Source organism: Gaeumannomyces tritici, assembly GCF_000145635.1.
Source record: "Gaeumannomyces tritici R3-111a-1 unplaced genomic scaffold supercont2.4, whole genome shotgun sequence".
Taxonomy (NCBI): Eukaryota; Fungi; Ascomycota; class Sordariomycetes; order Magnaporthales; family Magnaporthaceae; genus Gaeumannomyces; species Gaeumannomyces tritici.
The window spans coordinates 3,054,593-3,070,811 of NW_008804548.1; the positions used below are offsets into that span (position 1 = coordinate 3,054,593).

A 16,219-nucleotide genomic window follows, 5' to 3' on the forward strand; every position below is an offset into this window, starting at 1 on the left:
CCCCCCCCCCCCTCCCAGCCCTCCACTCAGCCACCACCGCCATAGTCACAACCCTAGAACTCTGGCATGTGCCGCCTCATCGGGACCGTCTTCTCGTTCATCTGGAACAGCTGCGAGCGGCGGACCCACGCCTCGCACTCGGCCTTGCCGCTGTCGCGCGGCCGCGGCGTCGCCTGGGGCACCGCGCCGCCGACATCGGTCGCGGCCCGCACCGGGCCCGGCCGGAACGCCTTGTACTGCTTGTTGCCGCCGTCGACGGGGCTGGCGACGGCGTACGTCAGGTCACCGAACGAGCCCAGCGGCGTCACGGGCGAAGGGTGGTTTGTTGCCGGCGAGCACACGCCCCCATCGAGCGGCGGGCACGCGTCCGCGGGCGGCGCCGACGAGGCCTCGGACACGGCGCTGTGGCGCAGGCTGCTGCTGCTGCTGCTGTCGTTGTCGTAGTCGTAGTCGTCGTCGTAGATGTCCTCCTCGGCGCTGCTGCCCTCGAGCTCGTACACCGCCTCGACCGGGCTGGTGTGGCGTCGCGTCACGGGCTTGGCCGCCGGCGGTGGCGCTGGTGCCATCGACACGGGGAGGACCGGGGGCGGGCCGGCAAAGATGGCCGACAGGTTCGGCCCCCTATCGATCTTGGGCAGGCAGATGGGCGACTCCTCGGACGAGGACGACGGCCTGCACCCCGGCGACCCGAGCTGCGGCGTGAGGCTGCCGATGTCCTTGGTCGTGAGGTTGCTGCACCACGCCGCCGGCGGCAGCGCCTCCACCGCGCTCCGCGCGACCGCCGTCGTTGTCGTCGGGGCGGCCGCGGCGGCGCCCTCCCAGGCCTTGGAGCCCCACACCGTCACGGGCCGCGGCGGCAGCCCGACCGCCTCCTCGGCGATGGGGCTGGGCGGCGCCTGCGAGACGCTGCGGAGGCGGCCGCCCGTCGGGTTCCAGACCCGCTTCACGTTCTTTTGCGGCACCTTTGGGATCTGCAGCATCAGGCCCTTTAAGGGATCCGTCGTCATCGTCGTCGCGCTCGTGGTGGTGGCCGTGGTTGTGGTAGGGGCTGCCGTCGTCGCGCCAGATGAGGATGACGGCCTGGGTGGAAGCTGTGCGGGGACCGCCGACGATGCCGCGGGGGTGACCGCAACAGGGGCCGAGACGCTGCGCTGCTGGGCGGCAGCGGCCGCCTCCTCCTCGCACGCGGAGAGCGGCGACGGCTGCTGCGGACTGAACACCCTCGACGACGGCCTGCTGGCCCGCGTCCTGCGCACGATGTTGCTCCTGAACTTGTGGTTGTCCGTGTCGGCGCTGCTGGGGCTGGAGGGTGCGGGGGTTATGGGAGTGACGGGGCTGGGAGTGACGGGACTGGAGGCGGCAGTGGCGGCGGGGCTGGCGGTGAGCGGGGACGAGAAGATGGCAATGTCGTTGGGGTCCGCGAACAGAGCCTGCAGGCCCGTCACGGCGCCCGCGCTGCTGCTAGCCTGGGTCGGCCTGCCGGACCACGCCTGCTGCTGCTGCTGCTCGCTGCCGCCCGGGGTGGCGGGGGCCGAGGTGACGACGGCCATGTCGCCGAGGATGCTGAGGCCACTGATGCTCGAGCCGCTCGACGACGTGCCGTCGGTGATGGACCCGTGCATAGACTCGAGCCTGACCGGGTGCGACGCCAGCGGGTCCGTCGTGATCATCGGCATCGTGTACGACCTTACCACCGACGGCCGGAACGGCAGCGGTCTGTCGCCTGGCCTCTCCAGCACGGGTTCTTCATGGCGGCCGGCGTTAGCTTGGGCGTCTTGAAGCTTTAGAGGATTGCAGAGGGCCTTGGGATGGCGTGGGAGACGAGAGAGACTGGTCAAAGCCACCTCATAGAAAGAACGAAAAAAAAGTCGAAAACCTACCTCCAAGAGTGGACTGCCGCTTGTTCTTCTTGCCGCCCAGAAGGGACTGGAGCATGCTGAACCTCTGCCGAGGCTCTGCCTTGGTCTTGGGGCCCATTTTTGGATGTGTTTGTGTGTATATGGTGTGGTGTCTATGCTGTGTGTGGTATTTGCTTCTCGACTGTGTATGGCAGGGAAATGCCTTGTGTCGTACCTGCAGGATGAGGAGCGAGCTAGCAGGAAGGGGGCTGCTCGCTGTTTTGCTTGAAACAAAACGAAAAGATAAAAAAAAAGCGACGAGGATTGTGTGCGGCTGTATCTTGGGGGCGTTCCAGTTCTTCTATATGAAGCTGAGTCAGGTCCGTGGTCGTGCTAGGGATGCCACCTGCTGCTGGTTTCACACTGGGAATTATGACGACGGGGAAAGGAGCGCGGTAATCACCCTAATAACATTCCCTCGCTGGCAGGGCCACCATGAATAGCGGAGGGCAGGGCGGGCTGTCAAAAAAAAAAAAAAAAAAAAAAGCTAGCCAGTGGTTGGTTCCCGACTTACGAGTAGAACGCCAGTCGATTCGCGCCAGGAAGCGAGCTCTGGCCACCGCAACTGGCGGCCCATCCATCCACCACACGTGCCAAGTTGGGCCTCTACCTGACAAGGCAAGAGAGCAAGGAAAGACGAAAACAAAAAATGGCAAGGGCAAAGGTGTAGTTGCCAGCCTGTGCAGCGCGTTTCGACCAAACAGAATCACGCCCGCAAGCGGGAACGCAGGGCGTGAGGGGGAAACAGTCGCTTTGCTGCAGGTCCCGCGCGGGTCTGTAGCCCAAAATAGGATTCACTTGTAAACAAGTCATGGACAGCGGGTAGTGGTGGTGGGTGGTGATGGTCATGCAGCCTGCGGTATTACATGGACAGGGCTGTGTCTGGCCGTGGGTGTGAGGAGTGAAGGCCGATCCTCTGACACGTCCTTCTCAGTCTCCCCTCTTGGGAGCATTCCCGGGTCTGTAAGCCACGCTAGATGGGCTAGAAACTCGCTTCCGGGCTTCTGGTCTTGCGATACCCATGAATTCCTCCGCCGGAGCCGTGGGCCGGTGAACGCGTTGCTCTCCACCATGACAAGACCCCCTGCCCAGTCCTTCCCAACAGGCAACTACAGAATGGGCGGATGGCTTTGACAGTCCGACCGATGCGATCTAAACCCCACAGGGGGGCAAATAGGTTAGGCTGGGTTTGTCTGATGATGATCGATGGAGGCGCAGCAGGAAGCAGAGGAATGGTCCCACGATCCATGCGATGCGGTGGGGTTCTTTTGCCTTGGGGTGGGATCGGCTCCAAATGGCGGAATGGGGCGGGATTGTGGGATGCGATGGATTTTCTGCTTCTAGTCAAGAAAGAAGGAGAAAACACCGCCCAACCCGCAAGAACAAATCAGAAGAGGGCACACATTGACATCGGCCAGGCAAAAACCCGCCCTGGCGCATATGCACAGGCAGCCCGCAGATGAGCTGGCACCCGCATAACGCGCCCACTGCCCGATGCGGGACCAGGCGACTCATTTCCTGTCTACCTGCCCTCGCGGCGTTTGTGCATCGTTCAATGTCTTCCTGCTGGAGGATCTTTTTATGTTTTGTTTCTGCCTTGTTTTGCCTTCAGCCGCCCAGCCATTTTTCCCATGATCCTCCAACGCCCCCGGACTCAGGACCATTGAGGTTCCCAGCGGTGACATGGGGGGTCATCCATGGGCGCCAGCCTTCCCTGCTCTGCCCACAGTGGGGCAGGGGGGCGGGGGGTTACACCGCAAAATCAGGGGTCCTTCCCTCAGCGGCCACGACAGCGACCAGGGGTCACAGAGAAGCCTGAAAACCAACAGCCAGCCCGCAGGCTGGCCTGTGCTTGCTTCTGCATTCGCATACAGTACGCCCGACGCGGTTCCAAGCAGCCGGTTGCTCGAGCAGCCGCTCAGGGGAGGATGGAGGCCTAACGGGCTAATTCAGGTCCCCCTCGCTAGCCTGCCGCTAGGCGCCGCCAGCCAAGACGGGTGATGCAGAAGGGGAAACAACAAGCAAAAATCTGGCTTTCAGTATTGCATTTCATATAGCCTGGCGCGGTGATGTGATATGTCATGGTGGACTGGCACTCCCAAGATTCCGTCCCGCCGCTGCATGGCCCTCAAGAGTTTTGAAATTACCAACAAGCCTGCGCTCCAGAGAACAGAAGTGTTTCCGTCTACGAAACAATCATCTAACCCCCCGTGAGTCAAATCCGCTCCGTTGCCGGGGCCAGCAAGGTTCTGGAAGGATTGTACGCCTCCCCCTGCTCGTTCCCAACCTTGACTAGTCCGGGGCACACGACGAGGTGGCCCTTGCCCTGCCCTGGCTGACCTTCGGCGACTTGCCGCAGGCAGAACTCTCCCGGCTGGGAGAGCAGCAGGTATCCAAACTTTGCCCACTCCATCAGGAGGTCGTGCAGGTGGATCTGCTGCTGGCCTGATCCTTGCGGGTTTACAAAGATATCAAGGAGCTTGTTGAGAGCCACTGCCAGCTTATTTACCTTATCACCGACCATGGCCTCTGTCGGAACCAATGTGCTCCTGTCGGACCTATTGGGGTGGATGAGAAACATGGACATTTGCCGCCATCGTGTAAGAGCAGTAGAAACGGCTTTTGAAGAGAGCAACGTCAGTAACTAAGTAAACACTGGCCGCGTGGGAAACGGTAGATAGAATGCGTGAGCAGCACCGACATACCTTTTGGACTGCCCCGGTCCTTTTCTGTTGGTGCCATCTCCTTCACAAAGAGACGTAACGACGATGGTAGCAGTGAATAGTTGGTCGTTGAGCCGAGGGCCACGCTCTGCGACATGGCGCTGGCGATAATGTGCCTCAACGCCGCATGCCGTGTTTTTGGCTTCACTGCAAGAGTGACCACCTGCGCCGGGGTCGGCTCGGATGGTTCCTTGCCCAGCCCCAGGTCCACGAGAGCGCATTGGAGCTCGTCGCGGACGGCAGTCGACGGTTGCATGCGGCCTAGATGGTAATAGTTTTCGACGTGCATCTGAATAAGGTGATCCAGAGCCTGCAGCTCCGACGCGATGGCCTGGTCCGGCGCCGGTGAAAGCAGGAACTGGTCTAGCCGGAGCGGGTCTGATGCAGTGGCTGACGCTGGATGCGCTGCTTGCGCCGATGCCGCTCTGACCACTACAGCCAATGGCGAAAGGATGGATGACGACGCGGAAGAAGCGGACGAAGGCTGACGAGCGGGCGCGGATTTGGCCGCAGGCGCTGCCGACATCCCCGCGCCGTCCTTGTTGCCGATGTGCTCGACGACTCCTGACCGGCGCCAGGAAGAGGAGGAGGCGGCGGGCGCGGTTTCGCTCTCGGCTCTCCTGTGTTTTCTCCTGAAGAAGAACATGGCCACCAGGGCGCCCAGTGCAAATCCGAGCAATACCGCGCCGAGCGTAATGCCGGCCACGGCCCCGCTACCAAGGCCCGGTCTACTGGCAGCCGCGCCGCCGTCGGCCGCGCCTAGGGCGTTTGTCAGTCCAGCAATGCCACTTGGGGTGGTGGAGTTGGTGTAGGAGCCACTGGTGGAGTTGGCTATGCTGCTGCTAGCGGTGCTTGATGATGATAGGGAGGATGGCTTGATGTCAGCTGCAGGCGCCCAAGTCTTTGCAGGTGGAGGAGCTGTCGATGTCTGCCGGGGCTTGTTCTCGGATGCGGGCGGAGGAGGTGCAGGTGACGGCGGGGCACGTGACGATGGGGGCGAAGGAGGCGGCGGTGCAGGAGAGTCTGAAGATGGTGGTGATGGCGGTGGTGTCGGTTTCACATCCTCGGCTGCTCCTGGTGCTGGTGTAGACTCTCTAGGCGGAGGCTTGGAAGGCTCGCCCGCCGATGAGGGGCCCGCTGCCATGCCAGTCAACGCAGCTGCGTAGGGCGTCGGAATATCTAGCAGGTGATACAGTAGAAGCCACGGCTGCGCCAGCAACGGCAGGATCTTGCGAAAGTCATGGAGGCGCACGAAGCATTGACACTGGCAAGTAGGGAGGTGTATGAAGCGCCGCGGTAGACGACATGCGGCGGGAACACCATGTTTGATGGTTGGCTGCTCTGATATCAGCTGCAACGCTGCGCCAGACCCTGTCAGGCGCCTGCACGCCCCTCCCACCAACGAGCCAAGGTCATGGCCACACCCCGGTCCTTCATCTTATTCCGGGTAAAACGAGCAGGGCGCGTTAGCGTGGGCTTGTGAATCGAGCGATGTGCGGGTGCAAGAAACCGCAGCGCCCGGCTCCGGTCGGAGCATATTCCTGCTTGCTGGTAGTTGAAAATGCATAATACAGAGACGCATCGATGCTAGACATGCGGGATCCGTCGGCAGGCTGCTGGTGGCTGTGCCGACCATCAGACGAACAGGTCACAGACAGGATCGGAACAAAAAACGGTGCTGACATCCAATCGCTTGCGCAGGGCGGTCAGGCCACTGGCGCGTGTTTTTCAGCCGGGTTTCCATGGCTCAACCCAAAGAGCGGAAAGCAGGGATGCAAGAATCCATTTGGCTGCATCGAGGAGCCGCCCACGTCGAGAAAATGCTCGCGCCCCGCCCAGTGCAGACGGAGTGGGGCTCTGCATGGAGTGGCTGTTGGCGTTCGCGGCAGTGCTCTTTGGAGACAATCGGGGTCCGCCCCACCTGATGTAACGCTAGCCGCATCAAGGGAGGGGTAGGCTTCACCCTCCTCAAGCGTAATTCGACGACGCCACGACCAACACGCTCCTTGCAGGGGCTCTTTGTCGGGTCGTGACAGCTCATTTTGGCCCCCAAAAAAAAAGCGCTCGATTGCGTGGCTGTGCTTGTGCTGTGTTTGTCTAATTGTGCTCTGCACACGCCTGGCATGCGCTGAAAAGGGCTGTTTTCCACACAGCGCTATAATTAATTACCTTACGTCTGCAATTCTTGTAGATGCTGAACCAAAGAGTCCGCATCCTGAAAAGGGGAAAAGGGGCCCCAGGGAGCAGCCCGGGGTGGGATGCCAAATGAGATAATCCCCGGAAAAGGATCGATATTGCCGAACCAGTGGCAGCCCCATCTGTCATCCTTTCTGGAGCCTGGCCAAGCAAGCGTGCAGCACCGCCCGCCTCCACAGCGTCGGGCTCTAGATCCGACGGTCCCAGTTTTTTGTTTTGACGCCTGTCATGGTCCAGCGTGGGCAGGCTGCAGGGCACTGCTCAGCTATGTATGCATGTCCTGTCGGGTGCTGTTTCTCTGCCTCCGACTTCCAATCCTGCTGCAGGCTTCTGCAGCCACTTTTTGCCGCATCACGTCTTCCTTCTGCTTGGTTTCCTGGATCCAAGTACGCGTAAACAGAAGAATATGGATGATAGGCCCGATATTCTGGTCGCCATCGACTTTGGGACCACCTACACCGGTAGGTTGCATCTCCCGCCGCTGGGCTGCGCCATCGATTTGCCGACGTGTGGTGAGGCACAGTAGTCTAATCGCAAAACTCGGGAATTTTCCCCCCGCGCCCGCCGCTCGCTTCAGGTGTCGGATGGGCCCGGCCCCAGCAGGCAGAGGCGCTGCAAACCCCCATCCAGGTCATCCACAACTGGCCCGGAGCCTCGGCAAAGAACGAGCAAAAGGTGCAAACATGTCTCGTCTACAACCCTGAGAAGCACGTGTCGTCTTGGGGCTTCCTCTGTGAAGATGATGTCGAGGAAGAAGGCGATGCCGGACAAGTAGGCGATGGCGAAAAGGTGAGCCCCAACGGCGACAAGACCACCGATGCTGCCGCCGGCAACGACGCCGCTGCAGGACCGTCTGCCAAGAAAAAGGACCGCCGGGAGTTCTTCAAGATCTTCCTCGACAAGGCCACGCTGCTCGAGGCCCAGAAGCAGGGCATCACGGCCGCGCCAGAGTCTCCCGAGGACGCCCGCTTGCTGGCCTCGGACTACCTGCGGCAGATCTACACTCACGTCAAGGAGACGGTCGAGTCGCAGGCTGGGCTGTGCGGCACGGGCGGTTGGGCCGGGCTGGCGGTCGAGTTCATCTTCAGCGTGCCGACGACGTGGCGGTCGCAGGAGATCGTCAACACCTTCAAGGACGTCATCAAGGACGCCGGCTTCGGCACGGGCGGGCCCAAGCACACGGCCGCCGTCGACCTCACCGAGTCCGAGGCCGCCGCCGTGGCCACGGTCAAGAACACGGCCGTCGACTTCGTCAAGGGCGACATCTTCATGTCGGTCGACGCCGGCGGCGGCACCACCGACTTTGCCGTCATGCAGGTCGTCGAGGCCTCGAGGCCCTTCCCGGCCCTGGCCCAGCTGGCCGAGGTCGACGGCGTCGGGATCGGCTCCACCCTCATCGACCGCGGCTTCTTGGCCCTTGTCGCCTCCCGCCTGCGCCCCTTCCCGGAGCTGCAGAGCCAGCTGCCCCCCGGTTGTGCCCATAGGCTAGTGCGCAGCGAACGCTTCCGCATCATGAAGCACAAGTTTGGCGAGCGCGTGTACGCTTCCGAGGTGTACAAGCTCCCGTTGGAAGGGGTAGGCTACAACTTTGGTCATTCTGGCGCCGGCATAGAGTCTGGGCGCATGCTGTTCTCACGGTACGTCGAGCCTACCGCCCCTTGAACCAAGCTTTGACCCAAGCTCTCAACCGCCTCACAGGGATATGGCGACTGACAAGCACCTTCGGGCTGGGTTTACAGTGAGGAGATACAGTCCCTCTTTGACCCACACATCCAGAGCATGCTCAACAAGATCAGGGATCAACTGGACTGGGTGCATTCCAACTACCAATCGGCGCACATGGTTAGTTGTATTGCTTCCGGCTCACTCGCGCGTTTAGCCGCACAGCTAACCTTGGCCTAAAGAACTACATGGTCCTCTCCGGAGGGCTGGGTAGCTCCGCCTATGTTCGTGACACTCTCGAGAAGGAGCTGGCCAAGAGGCCACACCCATGCGCGCAGCAGATGCAGATCCTCCAGGCGCCAGACCCTCAACTTGTCGTCGTCAAGGGGCTCCTCCTCGACAGGATGCAGAAGCTGGACTCGGGATACAAGCCGGTTCTGGTGCAGCGGCGCGCCAGGGCAAACTATGGCTTGGTGTGCAAGATCAAGTACAACCCGGAGATTCACATTGACGAGGACATCAAGGAGGACCCGCTGGACGGGCAGAAATAGTGAGTGGAAACTTGTGGCGGATCTACCGACGCCCAGGTCAGAAAGGAGGCTAACTATCTGATTTTGGGTTGCTTCAGTGCGACTGGACAAATAGATTGGGTCATCAAAAAGGTGAGCTTTCGTTCCCAGACATTATTGCCAAGCGCAAAATGAATGCTTACACGCCTTGCTCCTATCCTCAAGGGCGACATGATCGATCCCAGCCACCCCCTGGCGTCGAGCTTCAGCCAAAAGATTGATGCCGAGAGCTCAGTTCGCGCCTGGGACGCCATAATAATGATCTGTAACAGCGACAGGGACAAGCTGCCCAAGAGCATCAAAGATGGTATGTTCCCTCCCCCTATCTCCAGATGACCAGCCCTGGAGACTCTGGAGTCGCAAGCTGACCAGGCCCCGACCACAAAACAGAGAGGGCAAAGCAGCTCTGCACGGTCAAGAGCGACCTCTCGGGCATTCCCATCGGCGAGCTCGAGATGAAGAAGCTGTCCCGCGGGAGGTTCAGGCGGAGCAAAAGGTTCTATGTTTGCAACTTTGACGTCCGCGTCATCGTCGCGCCGGCCGAAATCCGGTTCGAGCTATGGTTCAACGGCCACAAGTTTTCCGGCGACCACGACCCAATAGAAATAACTGTGAGTTTCTTTTTTATTATTCTTACAGTTCCGTTCTATTGGAGGCCCTGCGCACAGAGTGATCCACTCGTCTTGCTTGGTCTGCCGCTGACTGTTGAACCAACTCGCAGTGGGATCAAGAGGGCACACAACTTGGGAACCGATGAGACGTCGCGGTGCTTTAGTTCTGGGAAGAGTGCACATGAAGCACAAGACAACACATTCCACGTAGGCAGGCCAGTCCCATTATTTGGACGATAGAATCACGGCGTGATATAATAAGTAGTGGCCCAGAGCGCGCTAAGGCGTTGCAATCAGTCGAGGTGACTCGTATAGCGATCACCTCACCTAATGTTCCACAACTACCTACCTACCTACATATTGAGAAGATCTATCATGACTGTGTTGAACTTCTACTCCGCCAAAGCCAGTGGTGTTCTTCCGGCCCGATTAAAGACATACTTGTCAGCACGAAGCTCCACGACAAGAAGTCTGGCGACGGCCGTACGGTCGTCATTCAAGGCGGAATGTAATGGCCTACCTGTACGTTCCTATTAGCACTCTCACCACGTCCGCGTGGCCGCGCTCTCCCGCACAACGTAGCGGCGTGTTTCAATTGTTATTCCTGGCACGCTCTTTGGCTCTAAACAAGGCGAGCACCCTCATAACTTCGGTATGACCGTGCTCCGCCGCGAGGTGTAGCGGTGTCTCCTCATTGTAATCTTGGGCCCGTTTGTTGGCACCGAGCTCAGCAAGCGCTCTCACCGCGCCCACGTGGCCACGTGCCGCGGCCGAGTGTAGCGGCGTCTTCCGTTGACAGTCTTGGGCCTCTTTGTTCGCACCGAGCTCAACGAGCACTCTCACGACGTCCACGTGGCCGTTCGCCGCCGCAGAGTGCAGCGGTGTCTTCCCTTTGGAGTTTTGGGCCTCCTTGTCAGCACCAAGCTCGACGGCCAGCAGCCTTACGAGGGCCACATCCCCACGCTGCGCGGCATAATGCAATGGCCTCTGCCCATGTCCATCCCCGCGTTCCTTGTCGGAGCCCTCTTCCACGACCAGCAGCTTTATGATCTCGGCGTGGCCATGGTGCGTCGCAAGATGCAGCATCGTTCGTTCCTCCAGGTCGCAAGGCCCGGCATCGGCACCGTTCTCGATCAGCAGCCGGACAAGCGCCTCGGCCCCATTTCTGACGGCCCACTGCAGAGGCGTTTCGCCAGCTATGTCCCTCGTCTCAATGTTGACGTTGTTCTCGATCAGCAGCCGTCCGAGTACCTCGTGGCCACACCCGAAAGCCCAGTGCGGTAGGCTCAGGCAAGCCCTTTCGCTTCTGATTTTGATAGTGGCGCTTTCGCCACTGACAAGGAGCTCGTCAATTGCGTTCAGTGCCTTTTCGTCCTCCTGTCTCGAGCGGATGTGCTCCTGGCCGCCCGTGTCGTTCACCTTCCTCGCCGCTGCTCCGATATCGTAAATGTATATCGCCTTCTTCAGATGCTTCGTTGCCTCTTCATACTGCCTCAACGTGCTTAGCAGTAGATAAACGTCCCAGCATTTCACAGCCATGTCCAGGAAATGCGAGCACATGCACCCCGCAATCGAGCATCCGGGCACCCCTCGGTTGTTGAGGTAGTCCCTATAGCATTCGGCTGGCTTCTCCTCGGATCCCCCCCAATCCCAGACCAACAGAAATCTGGTTGGGAAGCTCGTTATGGAATCTGCCCACTGCGGCGACATGCTTGTCCGTGGAACTGCCGATAAGATGATGACTGAATAGCCATCGCGTAGCCTGATAATTGTGGGGGATGATGCACCTTTGAGGAGACACACAAAATCTCCTTTCTTGACGGTTATGGCTGACGCCCGGAAGGTTAAATCAGATGGGGTTAACTCCCCTTGGCCGTCTTGGTTGGACATGGGCATATTCCTCCAAGTGATCCGGACGTGTTGTTTGTCGGTGTGCGCCGAAATCACTTTACCCAGAAAGCGGCCGTCGGCTTCCACGACTGCCACCTCCTTCCCATCCCAGGTGATGACAGATGCCTGATAAGAGAGGCAGAAGTGCACAGCGTCCCGGAAGACGTCCTGCCATGAGATCGCGTAGCTAGCGGAAAGCCCTGCCGCGCCCGGATCGTCCGAGCTCATGCCCAGGAGGGCATAAACCTTGTCGCGAAGATCCGTCGCCTTGCGGTCCTTGTACATGTCCACCAATTCGCCCAACGGGCGGATGTTGAGGGACAATCGGGCGACCGGTCCAATTTCGGACCTGGGACGGAAGGCCGAATCCATGATGAGATAGGCGACGGAAGTTGCGAGATTACTTAGGGGCGAGGAGCCTAAGTACGGCGTCAATACGTCGATACCATGGCAGAAGGCATATCCCCCGATCTCCTTAGGGCCACACTTGAATAGGACATCTCGACCAGCAGCGACCTCTTGGAGAACCTAAACGCAGCGTATCAGTACCCCATTCACAAAAAGTGGTGTATTACAACTAACCCAAACTCGCTGGAACCATGGCCGTTGAAGTAGGTCCAGGATGGCCTTCTGGTCCGTATCGTTCGGGAGTGAAATAGTGGACTCCTCTTCAGCCTTGGCCAGTTGATCTGGTTCACAAGCCGGGCTTGTGTGATGATACCGGTGGGCGGCCATGCGTATTGCTTCAAGCGCTTCGGCACCATTGTCTGTTCCCTCTCCAAGCCAAACAATCACGCGGCTCGCCTTGGAATAGATTTTTGCCATGGACTGAACCTGCCGGTTCTTCTCGGCCGTGTCGTCCTGATTGATGCAGATAGCATCGACCCAGAGAACCCTTTCCAGAAAGCAGTGTCGAAGACTCGACAGGGCCGCGTACAGGTTCGCCGTGACGCGCCACTTCTTGCCGTCGATATAGATTGGATCTGCCGCCTCTTCATCACCCCAGGCGTACGATAGGGCCTCGTACGGATGGCTTGCTTCCGAGTCTAGCGCCGGAAAGGCGAGGAGCTCGCATTCGATTCGGGACCTCGCGTCAGGGCTTGGCAGAAGCCGAAGGAGTCGTACGCTGCCCTCAGGCAAAAAGGTGTAAGCGTGCGTTGTCGTATAGGTTGGGGCGACGGACCGCCGTGAGAGCGAAAAAGATGATGACATCCTCGATTACCGCGCGATGATAATCGAAGTCGATTGGAGTCTGAATTATTTGCGAGTGAAGATCAAAGTTTGAATCGAAGGTGGGATGCCTCACCAATGTTTTGCGTGCGTGCCCGAAGTTCACAGCCTGACCGGAACCAGAATGGCTGGCATTGATTGGATGAGCGGGCTTCTGGTAATCAGCCTCCGTTGGGCCTAAATGTGAACTAACCTGATACGTTCGCTCCTTGACCGATCAAAATATGGAATAACACGACACCTCTAGAACTTTCCCAGGGATTGAGCCTCAGGTGTGGCAGCGCTCCAGCTCTTTGATAACCGTGGACCAGAACTCATGCACGAAATCATGGTCATCGTCGTTGGCGCCGTCATCTACTATTGCTGCAGAGGGTGAGAAGGTTCCCTCGAGGCAGCGACGAACGGCCGACGCGTATATGGTGCCCATCTTGCTGGGGAGAGGCTTGCGGTAGCCTGCTAGCAAATGACGGCGGACGTCCTCTTCGTCCGCTACGTGCTTCCCAGTCCCATTCAGGTCCTCTCCGCAGATCTTGTCTACCGGCCGATTTCGAACAGGAGAGCCCTCAGGCGGTAAATTTCATTTCTGCGCGTGGACTCCTTGGCGGAGATTGGGATGGCGGTAAAAGTCCAGCTTGTCCGGCCCGTCGTCGTCGGGCCGTTCCATGGATGCCTCACCGGGCCTGTCGGGCCCCGCGTACGAGAATCCAATCAGGTACGGTAACGAGATTTGCTCCGTGCTGAGGGCGTCCGCGGTCTTGTTGCGGAAGAAAACGACGTTCTGGCTTCGGAAATTCTTGTGGAGCCCTTTGAGGAATGCAAAAGGAAAAGGCTCGAGACCCTCGTGGGGATTCCGGAAGACAAACCCGTCGTATCGGGTGCCGCCGTCTGGATTCTGGAGGAGGCCCAGGCAGGGCAGAATGCGGAACTCGGGTGTTTTGCGCTGCGCAGGGTGGTTGGACAGGAGCACGCGGGCTCGGTCCGGGTCGATGAACTGGCGGAGAGGGTGGCGAGGATGTGCCTTCACCGCAACCCGAACAAGCGCCTCGTTGCGGCAGCCGTAATGGCTGGATTCTACAGTGTAGCGAGCAGTCGTGGCCTTATTCGGAGTGGGATCTGGCCAGCTAGGCAACGGTACGCATTGGCCCAATCCCCAGTTGACTTCACGGCCCTGCTTTTGAACAGTTTGGTCGGGTTCTGGCTGGTAAGAGAACTTATTCGATTCCCACTGGCAGGCAGCACAAGGCTGCGGTCATGCAGCAGCTCGAGGAGCTGCGAAGGGACACTGGCGTAGGGAAACTGGAATATGGACGTTCGCTTGAAGTTGTCCATCCCATAGACCTCCTAGCGCAGTTCGGCCTGATGAGTGTATGTGCTTCTCTTTCAAGGACCCGACCAGCCTGTGCCACCCGTACAAGAAAGCCGACCATTCCGCGTGTAGCTGGCAAATCCTCGACTGGGACCCGACGTCGTCAACTTCGGACCCGGAATCTGGAAAGAACTGGAAGTCTGCCTTGTAGTTGCGTCCTCCGCCTTCATGGAGCAAAAGCCAATGCCTTTACTGGGACGAATCGTTCCTCAGCGGTACCTTCACTCTCGGTCAGTTACAGGATGCATTCCGCGACCCAGTGACAGTCAACGGAATCTACAGCCCCATGTCTTCGCCGGAACAATATTCGGCGTGTCTCGATCGAGACACGCTCGCAGCCAAGCAACTCCTTGTCTTCAAAATTTCCAGATGCCAAGGCCGGGTCGCGGATACTGCCACGCTGCTCGGCTTGACCGTACCGATCGGGCCAAGCTTTACGAAATTACACGAGGCAATGCTCAATCACGACTTGCCGTCGGTAAAGCATCTCGTGGATGAGGTTGGGCTGGGCATTGACCAATATTTCCTCGGGGCCGGGGAAGTCAATGATGGCGAAATCAAGACTCCCATCATGCTTGCATCATGGAATATGGATCTCGAGATCTTCCGGTTCCTGCTGGTGAGGGGAGCGGACTTGAGCCTGGTCACCAACCACGGGGCAAACGTCCTGCACTTTGTCACCAGCTTCCCCGATGAGGACGCCGCGGTATTGACGCCGCAGCTCGTGGCCCAAGATGTCTCCCTTGCCTCGTGCGCCCTGCCGCTCGGCCATATACACCTCGCTCGCTATCTGGTGAACCTTCACATACAGCGACGCGAGCCGGTCGGCGATATGAACCAGATCCTTGTGTTGGCGGTCAGCTGCTTCAGACACGTGCAGCTGGCCGCTCTTCCCAGCTTTGAGCATCTTGATCCAGCTGGGACCCCTGTGTCCGCCGCAGAGCTCGAGCAGCTACTTGAAGTGACCCTTCAGTGCCATCCGCGTTCGGTCACGTCATTTCTAGAGCTCGGCCCTGGCGCCGTCAGCGCGCAGACCATGACGATTCGGTGTATCCTGACGCATGGAATGCAGTACATGGGCTCTGAGTCGACGCTGGAAGGCTGCACTTGCACGACAAACTCCAGTTCCAGGGAGACATTACCGTGGCCCCTGAACTCCCCCATGGTTTGGCACAGTATTATTGTGTCTGATTCCGTCGCCGCTTTTGAATATCTTCTCTGTTTGTCCCAGAGCCTGGGAGCAACGGTCGACCATCTCCTCAACGACCCCGGGCTTTTCAACGGACAGGACTCCATCTTGCTTTCAGTCAGAGCCGATAGCCCGTTAGTCTTCAAGTATTTGATGGCGCTGGTTGACGGGGGGCAACTAAAAATGAACATCGCATCTGGCCCGAACGGTTCGCTCGACCTCTTCCACGCAGCCACCAGATGCTGCGACCACGCCGACTATATCGCCGAGCTAATCCGCAGAGATACCACGGGTAACCGCCGGCGCCGAGGCCGCGAGCAGCTCGAGTCCGCCGTCGGAAACGCCATCGGCGCTAATAACGACAAGGCAGCCGAGCTCTTCCTCGGCCTCAAGCTGCCAGGCGAGGACGACGCCCAAGTCACCAACGCCCTGACGTCGCTCGTCCTGCTCCGTCTCCAAGAAAGACGTCGAGGCCGTCGCGGCGCTCGGCCCGTCGGGCTTCTACTTCGACGTCGAAGAAACCGTGACGCCGCTCCACGGCCTCGCGTCCATACGCGCGGGGCAGACCCGCCCAGACATCTCGCACGCCGACCACCTCATCATCGGCGTGCTGCTGGGGGGCCATGTCGGCCGACATGCTCAACCTCCGCGACGCGGACGGGGGCGGCGACGCGGCGCTGCAGTACATGGTCATGGCGTGCGACGTCGAGGTGACCCCTTGTGATGCTGCAGCGCAACGGGGTGGACGCCGCGGTCGCCGTCGGGGAGCATGAGCGAGGACGAGGAGGAGCTCTTCGGCTTCCCTCGCGGCAGCACCCTGCTACGACATCTTTCTTTGCCCTGTGCGCGCGGGGCAGGTCCCGGGGGGGGGGGGGGNGGGGGGGG

The 16,219-nt window shown here is 59.6% G+C and overlaps 6 protein-coding genes across 6 annotated transcripts; 1 reads left to right on the top strand and 5 right to left on the bottom strand.

The window, feature by feature from the left end:
- Nucleotides 1-5: 5 nt before the first annotated feature.
- GGTG_08424 (hypothetical protein) lies at nucleotides 6-2,314 on the bottom strand. The gene is made up of 2 exons (XM_009226264.1): nucleotides 1,881-2,314; nucleotides 6-1,744 (listed from the first exon to the last, which is right to left on the bottom strand). Exons 1-2 carry the CDS (start codon nucleotides 1,975-1,977, stop codon nucleotides 54-56), a joined length of 1,788 nt encoding a protein of 595 aa, XP_009224528.1. The 5' UTR covers nucleotides 1,978-2,314; the 3' UTR covers nucleotides 6-53.
- A 1,505-nt stretch (nucleotides 2,315-3,819) lies between these two features.
- GGTG_08425 (hypothetical protein) lies at nucleotides 3,820-6,247 on the bottom strand. The gene is made up of 2 exons (XM_009226265.1): nucleotides 4,604-6,247; nucleotides 3,820-4,517 (listed from the first exon to the last, which is right to left on the bottom strand). The coding sequence occupies exons 1-2, from the start codon at nucleotides 5,763-5,765 to the stop codon at nucleotides 4,114-4,116; spliced, it is 1,566 nt and encodes a 521-aa protein (XP_009224529.1). The 5' UTR covers nucleotides 5,766-6,247; the 3' UTR covers nucleotides 3,820-4,113.
- Nucleotides 6,248-7,149: 902 nt separating this feature from the next.
- GGTG_08426 (hypothetical protein) lies at nucleotides 7,150-10,087 on the top strand. Its single transcript, XM_009226266.1, has 8 exons — nucleotides 7,150-7,278; nucleotides 7,395-8,454; nucleotides 8,557-8,659; nucleotides 8,722-9,029; nucleotides 9,108-9,141; nucleotides 9,214-9,355; nucleotides 9,439-9,659; nucleotides 9,770-10,087. The coding sequence occupies exons 1-8, from the start codon at nucleotides 7,224-7,226 to the stop codon at nucleotides 9,803-9,805; spliced, it is 1,959 nt and encodes a 652-aa protein (XP_009224530.1). The 5' UTR covers nucleotides 7,150-7,223; the 3' UTR covers nucleotides 9,806-10,087.
- On the bottom strand, nucleotides 9,866-12,877 carry GGTG_08427 (hypothetical protein). The gene is made up of 3 exons (XM_009226267.1): nucleotides 12,132-12,877; nucleotides 10,180-12,077; nucleotides 9,866-10,076 (listed from the first exon to the last, which is right to left on the bottom strand). Exons 1-2 carry the CDS (start codon nucleotides 12,759-12,761, stop codon nucleotides 10,251-10,253), a joined length of 2,457 nt encoding a protein of 818 aa, XP_009224531.1. The 5' UTR covers nucleotides 12,762-12,877; the 3' UTR covers nucleotides 9,866-10,076; nucleotides 10,180-10,250.
- Nucleotides 12,878-13,047: 170 nt separating this feature from the next.
- On the bottom strand, nucleotides 13,048-14,108 carry GGTG_08428 (hypothetical protein; the record flags this gene model as incomplete). The annotated part of the gene is made up of 3 exons (XM_009226268.1): nucleotides 13,048-13,313; nucleotides 13,455-13,770; nucleotides 14,019-14,108. 3 exons carry the CDS (start codon nucleotides 14,106-14,108, stop codon nucleotides 13,048-13,050), a joined length of 672 nt encoding a protein of 223 aa, XP_009224532.1.
- A 1,496-nt stretch (nucleotides 14,109-15,604) lies between these two features.
- On the bottom strand, nucleotides 15,605-16,028 carry GGTG_08429 (hypothetical protein; the record flags this gene model as incomplete). The annotated part of the gene is given in 2 exon segments (XM_009226269.1): nucleotides 15,605-15,835; nucleotides 15,840-16,028. Coding segments are annotated over 2 exon segments (420 nt in total).
- Between the last annotated feature and the right edge of the window lie 191 nt (nucleotides 16,029-16,219).